At 45.5% G+C, this 20,884-nt stretch overlaps 1 protein-coding gene and 1 non-coding gene across 3 annotated transcripts; both read right to left on the reverse strand.

Annotated features, from left to right (window-relative positions):
* Positions 1-798: 798 nt before the first annotated feature.
* EIF5 (eukaryotic translation initiation factor 5) lies at positions 799-8,870 on the reverse strand. Of its 2 annotated transcripts, XM_054971114.1 has the most exons (12): positions 8,771-8,870; positions 8,335-8,582; positions 5,974-6,253; positions 5,807-5,888; positions 4,925-5,097; positions 4,482-4,593; positions 3,277-3,422; positions 2,962-3,117; positions 2,558-2,719; positions 2,219-2,383; positions 1,587-1,724; positions 799-1,192 (listed from the first exon to the last, which is right to left on the reverse strand). In XM_054971114.1, exons 3-12 carry the CDS (start codon positions 6,043-6,045, stop codon positions 1,100-1,102), a joined length of 1,299 nt encoding a protein of 432 aa, XP_054827089.1. In that variant the 5' UTR covers positions 6,046-6,253; positions 8,335-8,582; positions 8,771-8,870; the 3' UTR covers positions 799-1,099. The 2 variants fall into 2 exon arrangements, with proteins under 2 accessions (XP_054827089.1, XP_054827090.1); XM_054971115.1 differs by lacking the exon at positions 8,771-8,870 and having other exon boundaries at positions 8,335-8,637.
* LOC129325369 (small nucleolar RNA SNORA28) lies at positions 4,136-4,261 on the reverse strand. Its single transcript, XR_008596616.1, has one exon. It is a non-coding gene; the product is annotated as a small nucleolar RNA SNORA28 (small nucleolar RNA).
* Positions 8,871-20,884: the final 12,014 nt, after the last annotated feature.

The following is a 20,884-nucleotide window of genomic DNA, read 5'->3' on the forward strand; positions in this document are numbered from 1 at the left end:
TTAGTTGAGTTGGAAGTACGGGGGGGGGGAGGTGCCCATTGCTCCTGGCCCAGATCAGGCTGGAAAGGCCAGGAGCATGGAGGGGGTGGGGGGGAAGGAGTCAGGCGCCTGGCAAGCGCTCTTGCATCCAGCCTGGTTTGGCTTCAATGCTGACTTAACTTCCAGCTTTTCTCTGCTAGGGGTGCTGTAGAATCCTGCACTGTAGAATCAATGAGCATTGTCGGAAAGATGCTAAGAGAATTACGTTATATAGGATGTGCAGTTTTGCTTGACAAAAACTACAGTATTTTAACTTTTAAATTCCATAAATACATAAAAAAATTACATACTAAGCCTGGAGTAACTGTTAAATATTTCACTGTAAGTGATGTGATGTTCAAGTAGTAAAGTTAGGTATACAGGACAGTTAAGTACTGTACGTATTTCAGTATTTCCCAAAATTTTGTTTTTCCGGAGAAAGACAGCAAAGCCCCCCCCCCCCCCCCGCTTTTGTATTCCCCAAATTTCCATTCCTGTTTTTCTTCCCTCTATGGCTTCAGACGGGCTAGAAAATTTCCATCCTGTTTTAATCACAGGTTTGAGTAGTTTATTTCTTGTTGCCATTCACACTTATGGGGAAAGAGGGACAATTGGGAAGCTTCACCATACCCTTCACCTTTGAGCATGCACCAGAGCCATTAAAAAATTCAGCGATCCTGTACCATTCAGGGTTACTTAGCATATAAAAATGTGATGGGATGTCGAGTACTGGCAACAGTTCAGTGCCAACGAATAACCACAGTAGGAGAGCACCATGACTGAAGATTCCAAAACCAAATCCTTTATTTTCACAACTGTATAAATGTGTTCCAAGTATTTATGTTCAAGACAAGTTTAAAAGAAACATGCTGTTCAGCAAACCTGGATCGGCTTGCTGGTGTATTAACTCCTCTCAACTGTTAAGCTTAATTACAATACCAGTCATGGTAAGATACATTTTGAGTTCAAAAGAAGTGTAGCACGATGTTAAGCTCTTACAGCTTGTGCACACATGTTGCACTTCTGGCAAGAGATCCAGAGAGGTAAGCAGTGTTAACACTGGAAACTAGGTTGGTTCACTTTAAATAGCATCAATATCAATGTCATCATCCTTTTTGTTTGCAGGCTTCACAGTTTCAACTTTAGGTACACTGGCTGTCTTGGAGTACACCACCTGCAAGAATAAGCAAAGCATCGTCTCACAAGTTCTGAGGCATCTTCATACAGCCTGGGGACTTAAAATGTGACAGTGCTATGGATAGGACCTCTTGATTTACACAGCTATATTACAATGCATAATTAAACCAGCAGCTGGCACACAAGGAGCACAACCGAAGTCCTGTATTCCTCGCACCCAAAGCAAAATCTGTTTCCTATGTATCTCAAACTAAAGGGGGAAAGGGGTGGGAGGGTGGTGCCAATTCTGTATTGCCGGGCACACACTGGTATTAAAACCAGCCTGAGACAGGCCTTTATGATAATGGAACTTGTTTGATTTCCTACACAGAGATTTTTTGAATAGAATTTTCCACACACAACTGTTAACTGATAGTCCACTGTTGTCTTACCTCAATATTTTCATCTTCATCTTCTTCCTCCTCATTACCAGATGACTCCTCTTCAGCTTCTTTCAGCCATTTGATGAATGGCTCTGCTTTGACACGAATTTCTTTGGCGAGCTCTTTAGAGACATATTTTTTTGAGGCCTACAAGGGAAGGTTACCTAATGTTAGCTGTTTAATATGAATACTAGTTAAGTTTATCTACAAAGGCATGCATACGTATTCACCTACCGAAAGTTTAACACGTAACTGTATCAGTTACGCATGCGATCATTCATTCATCTGGGATCCAGAAAGAAGAGCTGCACTACTCTACAGTACACATAAAAGGAAGCTATCCAAAAAATAGCTGCAGGATGCAGCCTTCTCCTAACCCTAGTATTCCTTATCCAGCTCTACAGCTTTAAGTCACAGAATGCAAACCACATTTCAGCCGCCCCTCCCCCAAGGTTTTTCAGGCAAATAACGAAGGTATTCCACATTCCGTTCCAGACAGCGTCTCTCCTAAAAGACTGAAGAGTCTGCCAATGTGAAGTTTACTGTGAGTGAGTCTCAGGAGCTCCACCAATGGAATCCACCAACATGCAAAGTTTACACTACCGGTAAGAAATCTATCTCAAAGAAGGTTAAATACCAACCTTTTCCGCCCAGCTCAGAATGACTTCTTCTTCTAGAAGATCAGCATCATACATTTCCTTCAGGATATGTGGGATTTTAGAAATCAACTGAGCCTGATGCATGGCTACTACACACTCCAGGCCATGAAGAAGATATCTCTGAGCTTTCTTGTTGTTGTGGCAAAACTGTTAGAAAGAATGTTTAGAGAAACAGAAAGTCATCTCTGTACATATCGCACAAGCTGCTACAAGCAAATCAACTTATCTGCAACTAAGGATACCTTGCTGAATCTCCAAACCTCACCAAATCTGTAAGACATTTCAGTAATCTAAAAGCTTTGCAAAATGATTAGAACTTACACGCAAGAAATGCCGCCTGTATTTCTTTATTTGTTCTCTTATCTTTTCATCAAAGAGGACTTCAGTCAAAACCAGAGGGCCCATAGCTTTGACATCCAGCCTCTCCGCTTCTGCTACAATATCCTTGTCAGAAGTCTCTATGACACCTTCTTCCTTCTTTTTCTGGGGAAACAAGTCGTTTTGCTAAATTAAAAACTGCTACACTTCAACAAACTGGCCAAGGGGGTCTATCTATGTTTAAAAGGAATATAGTAACACAGGGTGGGTATCCTAATGACCAGATAGATCTGAGTTCTCACCACCATTCTAATGAATGAGGTCATGCTACTTCAAATCCATTTGGCTGAAGGGAGAGAAAATTCTGAAACAGGGGCATAAGCATATGTTAATGTGCCTTTTTTTACCTTAACAAAGTCAAATAGTATGTTGACTCTCTCTTCAACAGTTCTTTCCAGATCATCAGTAAGGGTAAGGACTTTTGCATGATCACTGATTTCATCCATTCTGCGCCTCTGGGCTTCTTCAGTTGTGTCTTCACCCCAGTCATCATCATCATCGTCCTAATGTGAAGAAGTTTTAGAACATTAATGGCAAAAGCTACTTTCATAGTGTCTCAAAACACACACACACCCCGGTACTGGACCAACAAGCTGTCTTCCAAACGCATCAATATTTATGACCAGACTACTTCAGCATTCAAAGCAGCTGCTCCTACTTACCGCTACATTTGGAGGGCCAAGGTCTTCTGGTGGCACTGATTGTGGCGGTGGCGTCTCCGTATTAGACACAGAACCATTCTCTTTATCCTTGCCTTTTCTATTCTTCTTGTCTTTCTCTTTCTTGCCTGTACCAGTGTCACTGCTCTCTACAAACACAAGAGTCACCAGTTGGATTTTGAACAGCTGCATTTGAGCTTTACTAACTTTCAGCTTCTTAGCCTCAGCTACCCAATTCTCTAAATTCTTGAGGAAAGTGATTATCTAGTGCTTAGTCTACATCCTTTGAGCAAGTTTTAACATACAGGCAATGGCCTATTTAGAATAAAGATGGAAAATGAACTGGAGTAGACGGTTAAGACATTACTGTGCTTTACAGGTCCTGGAAATCTCAAAATTTTGGCAGTACCTGCCACTCTTGTAATAATTGAAACCTGCCCTATTAAGATCAACACAACTTTCCCATCTACCTAAAGTCATATGCGAACACCTCTGGAGTCACAGTTCACAGCAGATGGCTTTAGACTTTTATACTATTAAAACGGCTCTCCACTACAGGTCTACTTTTCCATCAAAAAGCAAGCTTTGCAGGATGAAGTAAAATTCATATGCTCACTCACTAGCTATATGTATCCATCTGTCAATTAAAAAACTTCATACCCAAAAACAAATTATTTTCAGAAATGGACACACTGTTTTGATAATTGCTACTCTTACAGATCTCTTAAGGATACAACTGTTAGCAAAATCTGGCCAGTTTTAGTTAAACAGAAATTTCTTGCAGTGACAAAACTGTGCGGTTCAAATGCTGCCATCTGCTATCAGAATGCACATTTCCTTATAATGAATACAAGCAACTGAGAATGTCAGAATCTACATAACAGATAATCTCACCTACAGAGACCACTGGAATAGGAAAGACTAGTTTTTACTATAGCAAGCTTAAAATTGAGGCAGACAATTAGGTATCAACCACAGAGTGTTGCTTGCATTAAAGTCATCCAGTCAGTATTAGCTGATCATGACGGCAATGCTGACTTCCTATCAAAAATCTGCCTTTTTGATACTTAAAAAAATTTATTACTTCAACTACTTGTATTTTTTCTCCTACCCATGAAGCAAACGCGTCTCTGAAATGTTTTAAACAGCCTCCTATTTAGTCAACTTCTTAGGCCAGCACCAAAAACCAGCGTAGATGTATTACTTACCAGGTGGGTTTTTGAGGATGAACGTGCAGAGTTTATGGTTTGTGTCAAGCATGCCTCGATAGCCACAGGCTTTGCAAGAGTTACCAATAGTTTGTTTCTTAGGATTGACATGCTGCCAAAGAAGAACAATTTCAATGCTTGCTTTCCAAACAAACAAAGTATCAGATAAAACTTCTTTCCTATGCATGTGGTATCTAAGCAGTATAAAGCTTGTAATTATTACAACTTGTAAAATTTAAACAAAATACAAATAGAGTAGACCTGGCATGCTGTCGTGTACCCCAATTCAAGTATCAGAACATTAGTTGGAGAAAAGTTTTTCAACCAAATTAAGTCTGACTTCAGCTATGATCAATTATCAGTATGAGACAAGTAAAAGGCATGGAATCATTGTGTTGATAATCTGAACTGTGCTTTATTTGCTTTCTGAACTGATTACCTACCAGATCAGTTTCAGGATTCTCACACTCAGGACAGAGAACAAATTTTTTAATGAACCCATCCAACATGTCTTGTAGCTTATTCGCCTCATGAGATCCATTGACAATGTAACGGTCATTCTTAACATCAAACTGGGTCTGCGCTCCCAGCTCACAACCAAAAAATTTGGTGGGATCTTTCAAGAGAATATAAAGAGGAAAAAGTACTCATTAAGTTCTACAATCTCTTGCCTTCCTGAAACCAGTTATACTTGCAAGACCTCCCTCATTTCTCAATACATTTAACTGTATAGATGAGACATCACTTTACTATATTACACACTTTTATTCTTTAGTACAGATGGTCTTACTAATTTTCTGAAAACTAACCCACCCTATGACTACAGTAAAGCTACACATTACTTAGCAGCAGCTGAACACATTGCAGTGTCCTTCACCGCTACCTTGCATTAACCAGAGATGGATTCCATCAAGCTTTCCTGTGAAAAGAAGAATGAGGAATTCGCTTCAACAACGCAAAAAGGCTATGCTGGGGATTACGGGGCCTACATGGACAAAAGCCATGTACGATGGGGGCTGTAACAAGGAGGTAGATCAGGCAACATTGTGTTAGCAAGTTGGCTGGATCCATCCCGTTGATTAACAGAGAACTAGCTGCAGATTGCAGTGCATATCAGGATTGGTCACTGTCAAATTTTAAAAATGTTAAAGACAATTTTTAGCCCTGTTCTCAACACCATCTTTGCACTTACAAAGAAAGTAGCATCAACTGAAAACAGAGAAGGATCTGAAAAACCTCAAGTCAAATTTGTACATAATTCTGTAATGTGCTCTACAATGACTTGTACTAAAAGAGCAGCCCTGGAATAAAATTATACAACTTACACGTAGGAGGCCGATTAAGCGCCTTTGCAACGTCAACCATGTTGACTATAACTGTCTTTATCCCATTTCCTTTGCCCTCAACCTAAAAGAGATAAACATGGTGAGTAAACACACTAGTGTCAGAAATTTTAAATATAAAGTTTTAGATTAAGTAGCAGAGCAGCTACCTTGGCAATCAGACGGGGCATTTTGTAGCGATAGAACTGATCTGAAACACTGCGGTTGACATTGACAGACATTTTGGCTTATTAGCAGCTTTATCGATAAGATGCAGAGATCTTTGATTGCAACTTTTTGGTATCTTCTGTCTGGAGAAGACGTGATGACATAAACGACTGCAAGAGTTCTCGGTCTCTGACATGAAAAAATTTTCGCCACCGAGGCTGTGTGGTTCTTGTTTGTATGCTATATTTCCCCAATACAGGTACCAATGGCTGCGCAACAGCTCTGCAAGGGTAACAAAATCAAAGATTTAGTTTTAACAATACTATGCAGACATCACTACTGGTTAAAATGGGGGGGGGGAGTTCCAATAATAGCAATTATATCACTTTACCATTCCAAGAAAAAAAACTGTTTTACCTTCTGAATCCTAATACTGCCAGAACTAAACAGGTTACAGAACTTTTTTTAACAACCTGCACTTTAACACACTGAGAGCCACCACCAGACAGGGTCTGCTCCTTTGGAAAAAAAGCAATGTTGAGGGTTAAAAATCAGGCAGCTTAAAAAATGAGACCAAGTTATGTCTCCTTTGTAGTTCATCTATCTAGAGTCTTATTTATTTGTGAAATAGTTATACTGCAAATCAGCTTCTTTCATAGACATTAACAGTAACACTGCTTGGTATGCTTATCTATAGTTAACCAGCTAACATTTCTTTTCAAACCTACACTAGCTAATGTTTAACAGCTAGCTCAGATGGGTTCTTTTTGCAAAACATACTCATTACAGCATTGTCCACCCTCTTTTGTATGCTGAAAAGACGCAGAGTTCCAAATCAAAGAAAGATTTTCAAGATATACGCTTTCAAGGATCAAAACTCCATTCTGAATCTGAAGGAGGAAGCTTTGACTTGAAAGAAAGCTTGTACCCACTGGTCTCTAAGGTGCCACTGGACTGATATCCTGCAAATCAAAAGACTACTCACACGCAGAAACTAAAGTGAACCTATGAAGATCGTCAATTTCACAAGTAAAAATTTCATATAAACCCTAGCTGCAGAATGACCCAACTGTATTCTCATGGTGCAGCCTTTACAAGAAACATGAACAGTATGCTATTGCACAAACTGCTTCTGACAGGCCTGCGCTTCAGTTCTAGAGAATAAAGCTTGTTTCTTCCACAATTTCCAAACAGAAAACCTTTTATCAAAGTTCCTAATGTTTCAACTTCCTAGATTTTCTCCACCCCTACCATATGACTTGAACACGTGCATGCTGCTGCAGCATTAAAGACAACACCAGCCACTGTGGTGCAGTGGCTAGAGCGGTTTTGAATCCCCACTCTGCCAAGGAAGCTTTCTGGGTGACCTTGGGCCAGTCACATACTCCCAGCCTAACCTACCTCACAAGCTTGTTGTGAGGGGGGGGGAGAGACAGGAAGGAGAATGATGCAAGCCAGGCTATAAAGGAAGCAATAAATGTCATGATGTTAGGCCGGCTACAAATGAAGTAAATGTAATGACGTAAATCGACCCTCAAAGGAAACAGAAGAAAAATCTCCACTGAAAAAGAACGGAGGGGAGAGAAGGAAAAATCACTTTTCATCAGTTGGACATTAAAGCCATTCAGTGTGAGGCAGTCGGGTAATAAGCTCCACTTCCTCTCCCCCCCCCTTGTTGGAATGACTCAGAAATGCAGCAATTAAAGCACTGAGTCAGCCTGCAAGGCAAGGCGGGCGGCAGCGTGTCGCGCACGCGCCCCTCTCGGGGCCCCTCTCTCTCCCCCATCCGTGTCCGAGGCCGCCCCCCCCCCGAACAAAAAACAATCAGGGAGCGCGTGGCCGCATCCCCCCCCCTTCCCACGCTGCAGGTTTAGGAACTGCGCCACAAGGGGGGATGGCAGAGCGCGCGCGCGCGCGCCCTCCCGCTCATCCCTCCCCCCCCGCGCGCGCCAATTCCGCTCCCCCTCCTTTGGCCCCGCCCCTCGCCCAGCATCACGAGGCCATGGCAGCCGCCATCTTGTCGGGAAACCGGAGAAAGGGGAGGGGACGGAGGGGGGGGGCATCCGCAGCAGGGAAGGGAGTGGAAAGGACTTTTCCCCTTCTTTTCTCCCCTCCCACCTCCCAATAGGAAGATAAAATCAGCCCTATTATCCCCCTCCTCACCACCCCGCCGTGCTGGAGGGTCCACAAAATGGAGGCAGCATCCTCCCCGCAGATTCTCACCCCCCCACACAAAAATTACACAAAATGGGGGGAAATGCCCCACGCCAATCAGTCCCTCCCACTTCCTCACCACCCATTTCCCCCGACATGAGGAGGAGGGGCGCTCCTCACACGCCCCCCTCCCTCTCCCCCCGACTCACCGTTTTCGTCCAATACAGACATAAACCCAACGCTGCTCGCCCCGGGCTGTGACGAAGCCGAATCGGTGTGAGGGGAGAAGAAAAAAAATACACGTCGGCGAGGGTTCAGCCGAGCCACCCGGACACGCTTCGGGTGATATCCGGCGAGGGGCGGAGGGCGCCGCAACCGCCAGGAAGAGGGGAAGGGGGGGTCCGAGCGTCCTGCGGCGGGGCGGGATTCAGCGGCGGCAGCCGTGCCCACGGTCACTCTGCCGGGAGGGAAAGACAACAGTCAGCGGAAGGAGCATTGTTTAAGAGAGGAGCCGCGCAGGCGCGCGCAGAAGGATGCGGGGGGGGGGGGCCGTGCGCGCGCGCAGGTCGAGCCTGCAGGATTAGAAGAAAAAAAAGAAAAGCGAAGGGGGAGGGGCAAGGCTGGTAATGGCCGCCGAGCACTCACCTCTAGAATGTTCTCGCTCCGACTGAACAACGTCGTCGCCAAGGCTGGGATCAATCAGCCTCCGGGGAGGCCACGCCCACTCCGCCGCCCGATTGGCCCCGCGCTTCGCCGCCCGACGGCCTCGTTGGTCGCGCCGCACTGCCACTCACGCTCGGCCTGGTTACCCCTCCCCCTTTGTTCTCGGCTCTTCCCTCCCCACCAGCGCCCAAAAGGACATCGCGTTTACAAGGCGGATCCGAGTCTCGCGAGAGGGGATGAGGGGAAGAATGAGTCAGTGCTCGGCTGCTGGTGGGGGGAGGGGAGGGAGCTGCTGACAGGATCGCCCCTCCTCCACCCCCTCAGCGTCAGGGGAAAAGTCGGTTTTCTTAGGCAGTTGGAGGTGGGAAGTGTCCACTTAAAACACACACAAACATGTTACTCCGCATTTATTTAACAAACAGTACAATCCTAAAACGAGTTACTCCAATCTAAGCCCAGGTTTAGACTGGAGTAACTCTCTTTAAGATTGCACTGTAAATATTCATCTGGTTCTCCCCCCCCTCTTATTTCCTTGGTTCCTTATTTCAGTGGTGTAAACATGGAATTCACAACAAATCCGAAAAAAGAACAAAAGTAATAATTAAGGCCACCTCTTGGTTATTTTGGCTGCATCGGGTGACCCCTGCAGAACCAATGTCGACCAAGGGATTCTTCGTCCAGCCAGCCTCATTGCAAAAGAACTAGCCCATTGCCAGCAAAATATGAGGTCCAGATACAGTGTCCCGCTCACTCAACTCTCACTGGCCATTTCTGTATGGACTTGTCAGTTGAGACGTTGCTCGGGACTGTGGGGCATATTTGGGTTCATGCCAGTCCTATTCTGCCTTTCCCTTCCTCCCTCTCTTGTGCACAGCAAATAAATTAGAAAATGCTGTTTTTGCAATAAACCACAAGTTTGCCATAGCAACCATACAGGCAAATTATGCCCTGCAAACCAGAACAACTTGACCAGGATTAAACCACAGCTTGGGGTGTAGGTTTGCAGGAAATGTACCAGCCACCATTTGCTCATTCCAAGAAAATGGCAAAGTATGGTTTGTTGTGAAAATGGAAACGTCTAACTAGCTACCTACAGTCAAGAAGGATGGGGTGGAGGGAAGAGGTAGCAGTTGAACACGAAGCTCTCTAATCTTGTTCTGTGGCTTGCCATAATGTTTAACCATGCAGATATGTGAACTGGTGCTAGAATGCCCTCAACATGCCCTTTCAGCTTGTTTTCTGTTATTGATCTGGAAGCCAGTACTGAAAAAAGGGTTTGGGCCTAGGTCTCATTGAGGAGCTTCACAGTTATCTTGAACATAGTTTTAAAATTACTGCTAAAAGGAATGTAACCAAGGTGGGGCGAGTGTGGGTCCATTGCCCCATCTGGAACAGTCTTTAGGACTTCTTAGCCTTCAAACACAAGGCTTTAATTTGTGATACAATGGTTTTCATTTAATGAATGGAAGCCTGTTTTCTAATGATTTTTTACAAAAAGAAATCCTCTTTCAGCTGATTTGATTGTGAACAATTTCATTCATCCAGGGGTTGAATCCTTCCTAACTTACTGTTCAGGGAAGAGATTTCCCCAACCGTTGTTTTCATCCTTCCCTCCCTTTCCCACACATTAGCTAGGAATCTCTTGCCCTACTTGACTCGCAGCTCAAGTCTTCAGATATCAAATGAAAATTCATACCCTACCACATATTTTGTTAGTCTTATAGGTGCTGCTGGACTCTTGCTCTTTTCTACTGCTACAGACAAACTAACACAGCTACCCTTCTTGCCCTACTTGTTATTATTCTTACCTAGTGAGGAAGGCTACCTATAAACTTGACTGCCTCAGTCAAATATAAAAAGACTGAGAGAAAGCTGATCTGGCTCTCAGAGACTCTCTTTTCATTGTGACATGCTTTTATGTTGTTTTCACCTCATTCCAAATTCTCTTCTTGCCTGGAGACAGGAGAAGATACTGGCTTTGGAAGCTACACATGAGGTTATCTATGAGTTTTCATAGGAAGAGCCCTCCTGGTTTAGGTTGAGGATCCATCCAGCCTAGCATCCTGCTTCTAATAGTGGCTAGTTGGAAACTACAAGTAGTGCCTGAAGGCACTTGTTTTTTTCCATAACACCAGGCAATCAGACCTGTACCACCTTTGAATGTGCAGATTAAATGTAGGATACAGTTTACAGTGAACACATGGGAGGGAGCCCGCTTATGCTGCACTCACTAGAGTGGAACGAGAGCTCAAAAGGACCCTGGAGGCTGTGTCGTATGACCAGCCCACATCATGTGACGTTTTACTTTTGATGTGGCTTTATCATTCTGCTGGACCATAGCAGCCAAGGTTGGGGTTTAACGTGGGTTCTGTGCCCTTCTTGTGGCTGCTGCCGCGTCTTGCTGAGGGTTTCCCTCCCAGTGCAATCAGAGCAGCCACGGCTGCCTCCTTGCCGGCCACCAGCTTGTCCTTGCAAAGAAGTGAGGACGCAGCAATGACTGCTGTGCAAACATCTGGACTTCTCTCCTTGAAAGGACGAGAGGCAGTTGCCACTGCCTAGGGTTGCCAACCTCCACGTGGTGGCTGGAGATGTCCCAGAGTTATGACTGACCTCCAGCTGACAGAGATCAGTTCCCTTGGAAAGGGGCAGACACTATGGCATTATACCCCACTGAGGTCCCTCTTCACCCCAAACCCTGCCCTCTCCAGGCTCCACTCCCCAAATCTCCAAGAATTTCCAACCTGGAGCTGGCAACCCTGTTACTGCCTATTCTTCAATGGGGTCCAGGTATGAGATCTGCATCTGCCCTTCTCCCCTGCATACCTGGTGCTCCTCCTTCTTCGACCAGCCGGCTGAAGCAACGGCAGGTGCAGTTGTACCCATTGCTTCTTCCTGTGCTGCTGCCTGCCCTGGACAAGCCCTGGCTTACCCTTAGCAGCTGCTGGCCCTCCTGACCAGCAGCCCATCATGAAGTTTCCCATTCAGTTAAAAGGCCAGCCCCTCCCCTGCATCCACAATGTTTACATTGTAACTCGTGCCACAAGTTGTCTCTCTGGTGTCTCCTTACGTTTGCTGCTGCTCTGTAGAGAGGACGTTGAAAATACTGATTACCAGGGCTTTTTTTCTGGGAAAAGAGGTGGCGGAACTCATTGGGTTGCTCTCGGAGAAAATGGTAACATGGCTGGTGGCCACGCCCCCTGATCTCCAGACAGAGGGGAGTTTAGATTGCCCTCCACGCGGCGCGAAGGGCAATCTAAACTCCCCTCTGTCTGGAGATCAGGGGGCGGGGCCACCAGCCATGTGACCATTTTCAAGAGGTTCCGGAACTCCGTTCCACCGCGCTCCAGCTGGAAAAAAGCCCTGCTGATTACAAAAGTAATGGAAAGGATAACGGTTGTTGTTTCTCAGGCGAACCTACTTTTATCGATGTCGTTTCCCTTCCTTGATGCCCCTGCAGATACTGCTGGGCATGGATTATGCAGCACTTTAAAAGTCTAGGGTTAAAAAGGAAATATGGTTGTTTGCAGCCATTGGGAACGTGTTATGCATTCCTGGTCTAGTAGAGTGAAAAATCAAAGCACCCTGAGGACAAAAGGCTGTTTTGAGGTTTGAACTTCAGAACTTGTGTCAGATCTACTGCCCCTGCGAGGTGGGGCAGAGCCTCAGAGGGGCATGGCAATCTTAAAGAAAAGGTCCATAGCTGCCTCTACTGGCCTTCAGGTAAATAAATATCTTTATTTTATAACCGGTCTCAGGCTAAACCATCCTGTTCCTTTAAATCTTGGTGGTCTTTAGCTTTCCCCAGTCTCCATTTCACCTGACCTGCATTCCTTTGCTGCTGCCGTTTTTCAGGCTCTTGCTTAATGCTAGGCATAAGAATAAAGAGGCAGCATCATTTCCAACAAGGAGCACAGTTTAATAACTCAGGTCCCCCCCCCTCTGTCGAGCTGCAGGACAACAACTTTTTCCAGTCCTGGACTACTGTGCAGCCTAAAACACTGGCCCACATTGAAGGAACAGAGTTCTCAAAAATACCACGTGTCTGCTCTGTCTGGCTGTTAAGTGCTCCAGCTGCCAAGCTTGGGGCTGTTTGCTTCATCCCTATCTTACTACTTCCAGAGTCCCTTCTCCCCAGTAATATCTGCTGGAGGACGCCTTGTGCTTCCTTTCAACACTTCCACCTCCCCAGCTGATCCTGACATTCATTGGAAGGGAAGGAGAGCCCCTCCTGCTTGTGGCAGCCCCACACCTCTCTGACCTAGCTGCTAATGTGCAGCCCCTGAATCTTTATGCATCCTGCTCTGCTTTGCAGATAGAATTCAGCTCTGAGCTCCTATTATGTTGACCCAGACACTTACTGGGAAAGTTACAAGGGGGTGTGTGATGCCCTGGAAGGCCGCTGGCTGCCAAGAACAAGCTAAGTGGCCCCTGCTGTGCTGGGGATGGCCCAGGGCTGTTCAGCTCAGATGTGGGCCACAGTGACAATGACAATAGCTGTGGCTTGCATGGGAATTGTAGAGATAGTGTCATGTTTGCAAAGAGATGTGGCAAACTGTGCATGGTTGCAAAGAGACGTGAACCAAACTAGAGGGTTCGTGGGCTTGCACACTCATTGTGTGTGTCTTCTTTCCTTTTTCCCTCTCTCTCTCTTTTACGCTCCCTTGGCGGTGCACTAGCTCATCTGCTGTGGGTCTGGCTTTAGAACACAAAAACCAGGAAGTGCCATTCATCAAAAGTATGTTCTAAGAGTCTTAGAGCCTGCTTTGAGACTCTATGGGGGAGAAAAGTGGGATATAAATAAATGAAAATAAATGCATGCCATTGAAAGAACAGGAAGTAATTTTGCTTAAAAGAAACGGGGGGAAGGCAAGGCGAAGTGGAACTTTTGCTGAAAGGGACTTCCTTCTGAGTAAGCATACAGTATTGCTTGCTGGGATGGATTTTCAAGGGGAATATAACGCTACTACATTAAGTGCTGTGTGGAGGAATCTCCATTTGAATTCTGCTTGAGATATCCTTTTGTCGTGCAAAAAAGTTCAGGATGTGCAAGCACCCTTCATTATTGACTTCCTTGGGGAACTATTAGGTTAAATGCAGAAGCGGATCCATTAGGAAACACCAGAATTTGACACAGTGTTGATTGAGAAGGACGGGACAGAACAGCAGGGCGAGTTTAAACTAACTTTGGTGTGCTTGCCTTGCGAAGTTAAGGCAATGCATAAACAAGGTGCCAAGGAACTTTGGTGTCTCTGCTCGATAAGGCTATCAGCAAAAACAGTCCGTCGTCTTTATCCTTTGCCAGGGGGTGATCCAAGATAAGGCAGCTTCTCTCTCTGATGGAGGAGCTGCACAAAGCTTTGAAAAAGACTTTTGAGTACTGAAGTGGGTGTTCTCTGATGCTGCGAGCTCCCCCATCATGACTGCTGCCCTAGATACACACCTACTTTCAGCCTCCTAGACAGCGTTTAAGGCAGTAGAAGTCCCTTCTATGAAATAGGCATGCAGTGCTGTTTGAAACAAATTTTCAGCGGTGGTGGGAGGGAGATCCTTAGAGAGATCTTAAATGCCTTCTTGAAATAACGTGGGGAAATCCTTCCTGGCAGTACATGGAGTCATTTCAATAGTACTTTACCTGCAGTCCAGACTAATTCCTTTTAAAAACCTGCATGACTCGGCTATTGACGCAAAGTAAATTAACCATTCCAGGGAGAGCTGCAAGTAAAGATACAGCAGGAAACCTGTCTGCTGACGAAGCTGCCGACATAAGGCATTAGCCAAATATCTCCTTCCATTTCGAATGGCAACGTTTCTGGTTAATCAATTACAGTAGAGAAGAAAAATGTTTTCCTGCCAGGCCTGTTTCCTTGTATTGCAGGAGGGCAAAATGCTACCCTCAATTTGCTGCTGTTTGACACAATGAGCAAGCTCGCTAAAATAAGATTTAGCAGTGCTGGAACGTACATTCAGCCTTCATTCAACAGCGTAGTAAACCGATATTAACTCACAAAGAGCTCTCCTAAAATGTTGGCTCTGCAGCATACCCCAGCAGTGAGTCAGTGTGAGTAAACACTGCAGAGTCTTTCTTTTTTTCCTGTAACATTCATGCAAAGCAGACCATTTAAATGAATAATGTTTGTGATGCGAGCTCACTGCTCGGCTGGGTCAAAACAACATTAATAAAACACAAGGGCCGTAGCTCAACTCGCTGAGTGCAATGCAGCTGCCACCAAATGAAAATAGCATTTGTGTCGGTAGAATGTCCGTGAGAATTATTCTTGACTTGAGAATAAGCCCATACCACCTCCATCCCAAGCCAAGCATCTAAGGAAGGGCTCTCCAACCTTGTGGGTACTTTTGGAAGGATGAGAACAGGTAGTGGCAGGGCTTTTTTTCTGGGAAAAAAGGTGGCGGAACTCAGTGGGTTGCCCTCAGAGAAAATGGTCACATGGCTGGTGGCCCCACCCCCTGATCTCCAGACAGAGGGGAGTTGAGATTGCCCACTGCACCGGAGCGGCGCGGAGGGCAATCTCAACTCCCCTCTGTCTGGAGATCAGGGGGCGGGGCCACCAGCCATGTGACCATTTTCAAGCGGTTCTGGAACTCCGTTCCCCCGCGTTCCCCCTGAAAAAAAGCCCTGGGTAGTGGACACCACTGCAGAGTAACTGCCGCAGAGGCACAGCTAACCATGTAATGGTTGCTGTTGGGGCTGGGAGCCAATCATGAAACGTTGGGAAGTTCGAGGCTAAGCGTTCTTCTATGATGGAAGCAGCTGTTTCCAAATGGAAACTCCCTGTAGACACAAAAGCGATGCTTCCTCCTGGGATTTTTTTGGAAGCACCTCCTGATCCAAGGAGGTAGACAGCCAGCAGAGATGCTTCGGGGAAGAAGGATGTGGGTGCTGTAAAGCACCCTGGCAGGTGCTACGGCACCCAAAGGTACGAAGTCGGGAATCACTGGTAGTTAGCCGGTGAGGCAACATCTACCACACCATCTTGTTGTGTGTGACGTTCTGCCGTAACAGCTGCCGGAGCGGCAACCTAACCCCCTTCCTTGCTTCACGAGGAATGGGGCAATAAAAGTGGAGCTTGTGAAACAAGTGTATGCCTCAGCGTCTTCTGCAAAAGCCTTCATTAGCAAAGGGAGAGCACAGGGGCTGGGCCTGCAAGCCGGCCACTGCAATTAAGTGACGATGAGATGCTTTTTGTGATCCTGCCTCAGGGACTAACTAGTGCATTTGGGTTTTTTAAAAAAAATATATAAAACAACAGCTGAATCAGAAGTATGGAGCAGGCTGGGAAGGGTGTGTGTGCATGCCTGTAGTCACATGTGGGCCGTGCTGAAGGATAAATGAAGTTAACAAGATCCTAAACTAAATATAGTGGAAAGGCAAGCTATACATCCTGCATTTTAAACCTCAGTAACGGCCAACTTTCTGTTGCCCTGGAGGCAGATCAAGATGGGGAGCCATGGTTGCCACGCCTGGAGCAAGAGTCCAGTAGTACCCTTAAGACTAACAAAATTTGTTAGTCCGGTCCCTTAGGGTCCTGTCCCTTTCTTAGGATCTTCAGATGGCTTCCTGCATTTCCTGTCATGCTTGCTTCTTACTTAAGAACAAGCAAGAGGTTTCAGAGCCAAGCTACAAGTGACGCCTTACACAGGTTGGGCACTTGTCAGCTTCCCTCAAGTTTTGATGGGAAATGTAGGCGTCCTGGTTTTACAGCTTGACTCTCCATTACAGCTGCAAGAACAGGACGCCTACATTTCCCATCAAAACTTGAGGGAAGCTGACAAATGTCCAACCTGTGTCAGGCCTCACTTGTATCTTGGCTCCAAGTGGATCAAACTCCAGCTCCCATCCAAAGGTCAGAGATTCAAGTAGATCGGGGTCCCTTGAGTAGTCTCTTCTGCCACTGTTCCTCTTCCTGGAGCAAAGGAGGCAGAGAGTGAGCGTCAAGCTCACTTCTGGCAACCTAAGGCCTTTCCACCTCTTGTTGAGCACAGGAAGGAGATACATCTTCAGTCTCAGGATATAAGGTTGCCAGCGCTGGGTTGGGAAATTCCTGGAGATTTTTGGGGCAGAGCCTCAGGAAGGGAGGGAGCTCAGCAGGGTCTAATGCCACACAGTCCTCTCCAGAGCAGCCATTTCCTCCAGTTAAACTGATTTCTGTCATCTGGAGATCAGTTGTAATTCCAGGAGATTTCCAGGCCCCACCTGGAAGTTGGCTACCCTAAGGCAGGATTGGAGCCTTTACCTGCAGGGAGGGGGTGGGCTGGTGGCTCCTCTTTTGAGCTTCAGCTACTGCTGGGCCGACCGTTCCCCAACCCAGCTGCAGCCTGTGCTCTGCTAATTCTGCTGCAAGGGCTCTGGTTACTCAGGCTCCTGATGCCTCTGGGGAAGATCCCTAGATACTTAGAGCCAAGCTACAAGTGATGCCTGACACAGGTTGGACACTTGTCAGCTTCCCTCAAGTTTTGGTGGGAAATGTAGGCATCCTGGTCTTGCAGCTGTAATGGAGAGCCAAGCTGTAAAACCAGGACGCCTACATTTCCCATCAAAGCTTGAGGGAAGCTGACAAGTGTCCAACCTGTGTCAGGCATCACTTGTAGCTTGGCTCTTAGCTTGTTCCTGGCACTCCTGCCTACCCCAAAACCTGTGCCTTCACCCCTGGATGGCCAGACATAGAATGGGGCAACTGTGCTCAGTATTCCAAATGTGGTTGCACCAGGCTTTCCAACTTCTATGGGACAATTAAACATCAGTTTTGTCACTTGCCCTGACAGCATGTCCTGCTTTTTGTGCCCGACGCTAGGCAGCCTGAGCATGATTCCATAGAGGGCTGCTGCACTGTGTTTTTATGTGCAGAAGGCACCCCAGAGGGTCTTTACAATATTTCATTCTGCTTCCATGCAAACTCCACATGTCAAAATAATGGATTTTAAAAACAGTCTCTGTGTGTCAGAGGACTGAATATGAATACTAAACAATTAGAATGCATAAATGAATATATAACCAAATGCAAACACCTAAGAACATAAGAACATAAGCAAAGCCATGTTGGATCAGGCCAGTGGCCCATCCAGTCCAACATTCTGTCACACACAGTGGCTAGAAATCCAGTGCCATCTAAAGGACTGTCAGTGAGGCCAGGACACCAGAAGCCCTCCCACTGCCTTCCTTCCAGCACCAAGACAACAGAGCACCACCTCCCCACAAAGAGAATACCATCTATCTCCTGTGGCTAATAGCCACTGATGGACCTCTGCTCCATATATTTGTCCAGTCCCCTCTTGAAGCTGGCAATGCTTGTAGCTGCCACCACCTCCTGTGGCAACGAATTCCATGTGTTTATCACCCTTTGTGTAAAGTAGTATTTTCTTCTATCTGTTCTAACCCGACTGCTCAATAATTTCATAGAGTGCCCACGAGTTCTTGTATTGTGAGAAAGGGAGAAAAACACATCTTTCTCTACCTTCTCTAACCCGTGCATTATCTTGTAAACCTCTATCATGTCTCCCCTCAGTCGTCTTTTCTCCAGGCTAAAGAGCCCCAAGCGCCTCAATCTTTCCTCATAGGGAAAGTGTTCCAACCCTTTAATCATTTTAGTTGCCCTTCTCTGTACTTTTTCCAGTGCTATGATATCTTTTTTAAGGTGTGGCGACCAGAACTGTACACAGTACTCCAAATGAGGCCTCACCATCGATTTATACAGAGGCATTATGATACCGGCTGATTTGTTTTCAATCCCTTTCCTAATAACCCCTAGCATGGCATTAGCTTTTTTTATGGCAGTCGCACACTGTGCTGACGTTTTTAGTGAGTTATCTATCATGACTCCAAGATCTCTCTCTTGGTCAGTCTCCGCCAGTTCAGACCCCATCAACTTGTATTTATATTTTGGATTTTTGGTTCCAATGTGCATTACTTTGCACTTGGCTACATTGAACCTCATTTGCCACATGGATGCCCACTCTTCTAGCCTCGACAGATCCCTTTGGAGTGCCTCACAATCCTCTCTGGCTTTCACCACCCTGAACAATTTCGTGTCATCTGCAAATTTAGCCACTTCACTGCTTAATCCCAATTCCAAATCATTAATAAACAAGTTAAAAAGCATTGGACCCAATACCGACCCCTGTGGCACCCCACTGCTCACCACCCTCCACTGTGAGAAGTGCCCGTTTATACTCACTCTCTGTTTCCTATTAATTAGCCAGTTTTCGATCCACAAGAGGACTTGGCCCTTTATCCCATAGCTACTGAGCTTACTTAGGAGCCTTTGATGAGGAACTTTGTCAAAAGCTTTCTGGAAGTCAAGATAAACAATATCTATCGGGTCTCCCTTGTCCACTTGTTTGTTCACTCCCTCAAAGAACTCTAACAGATTGGTGAGACAAGATCTTCCCTTACAGAACCCATGCTGAGTTTTCCTCATCAGCTTTTGGTCATCAATGTGCCCACTAATTTTATTTTTGATAATAGTTTCCACCAACTTACCCGGTATTGACGTCAGGCTGACTGGCCTGTAATTTCCCGGATCTCCCCTGGAACCTTTTTTAAAGATGGGGACAACATTAGCTACCTTCCAGTCCTCAGGAACAGATGCAGAGTTTAATGACAGATTACATATTTTTGTGAGGAGATCTACAAGTTCACACTTGAGTTCTTTCAGAACTCTTGGATGTATGCCATCTGGGCCCGGTGATTTATCAGTTTTTAAATTATCTAGCAGTCGCATAATCTCCTCTCTCGTCACCTCAATGTGACTCAGGTCTTTCAAAACCCCTCCCAAAGTCAGTGCTTCCGGAGTGGGCATGCACTTCTTATCTTCCACAGTGAAGACAGAAGCAAAGAACGCATTCAGCTTCTCGGCCATTTCCCTATCACCCTTTAGTAATCCTTTTACGCCTTGGTCATCCAAGGGCCCCACTGCCTCCCTAGCTGGTTTCCTACTTCTAATATATTTAAAGAATTGTTTATTGTTTTTCTTTATGTTCTTTGCAATATGCTCCTCATATTCCCTTTTTGCCTGTCTGATCACAGACTTGCACTTTTTTTGCCACAGCTTATGCTCCTTTTTATCAACCTCACTCCGACTAGTTTTCCACTGCCTAAAAGAATCCTTTTTACCTTTTACAGCTTCTATTACATTGCTTGTTAACCATGCTGGCCTTTTCCTAAACCTATTTGTGCCTTTCCTAACCAGCGGTATATATTTAATTTGAGCTTCCAGGATTGTAGTTTTAAATAGTCTCCAAGATTCCCCAAGTGTTTTGACCTTTTTTACTTTCCCTTTCAGTTTCTTCTTCACGTACCCCCTCATCTCAGAAAAGTTACCCCTTTTGAAGTTAAACATGGCTGTGTTGGTCTTATTTGGCAATTTCCTATTTATACATATGTTGTACTCAATAACATTATGGTCACTGTTCCCAAGTGGTGCAATCACATTTACATCTCTCACCAGGTCTTCAGCATTACTGAGGACCAAATCCAGGATCACCTCTCCCCTAGTAGGTTCTGTAACCATCTGTTCCATAGCACAGTCATTGAGACAGTCTAGAAACTCACTTTCTCTCCCCCGATTCGAACACCCATTGGCCCAGTCAATGTGTGGGTAGTTAAAATCACCCATTACAACACAGTTTTTTTGTTTAGCAGTCATCTTTAATCCTGTCATCATTTTATAATCCTCCTCTATTTTCTGATCTGGAGGGCGATAACAAACTCCCACAGTTAAGTTTCCATTTGGGCCCGTAATTTCAACCCATAGCATTTCCAGAAGCGAATCTAATTCAGTTACCTTCTCAATCTTACTGGAATGTATACCTTCTCTGACATATAGAGCCACCCCACCACCAACCCTTCCCTCCCTATCCTTCCGATATAATTTATATCCAGGAATCACCGTGTCCCACTGATTTTCCTCATCCCACCAAGTTTCTGATATGCCCACAATGTCTATGGATTCGCCCAACACTAAACATTCCAGCTCCCCAATTTTACCTCGGACACTTCTAGCATTTGTATATAAACACCTGTAACTTCCCCGGCACACTTTGCCTCGAGACGTAGTTAGGTCATCTGCACTGTTTGTCTCC

Source organism: Eublepharis macularius, chromosome 2, assembly GCF_028583425.1.
Source record: "Eublepharis macularius isolate TG4126 chromosome 2, MPM_Emac_v1.0, whole genome shotgun sequence".
NCBI lineage: Eukaryota > Metazoa > Chordata > Lepidosauria > Squamata > Eublepharidae > Eublepharis > Eublepharis macularius.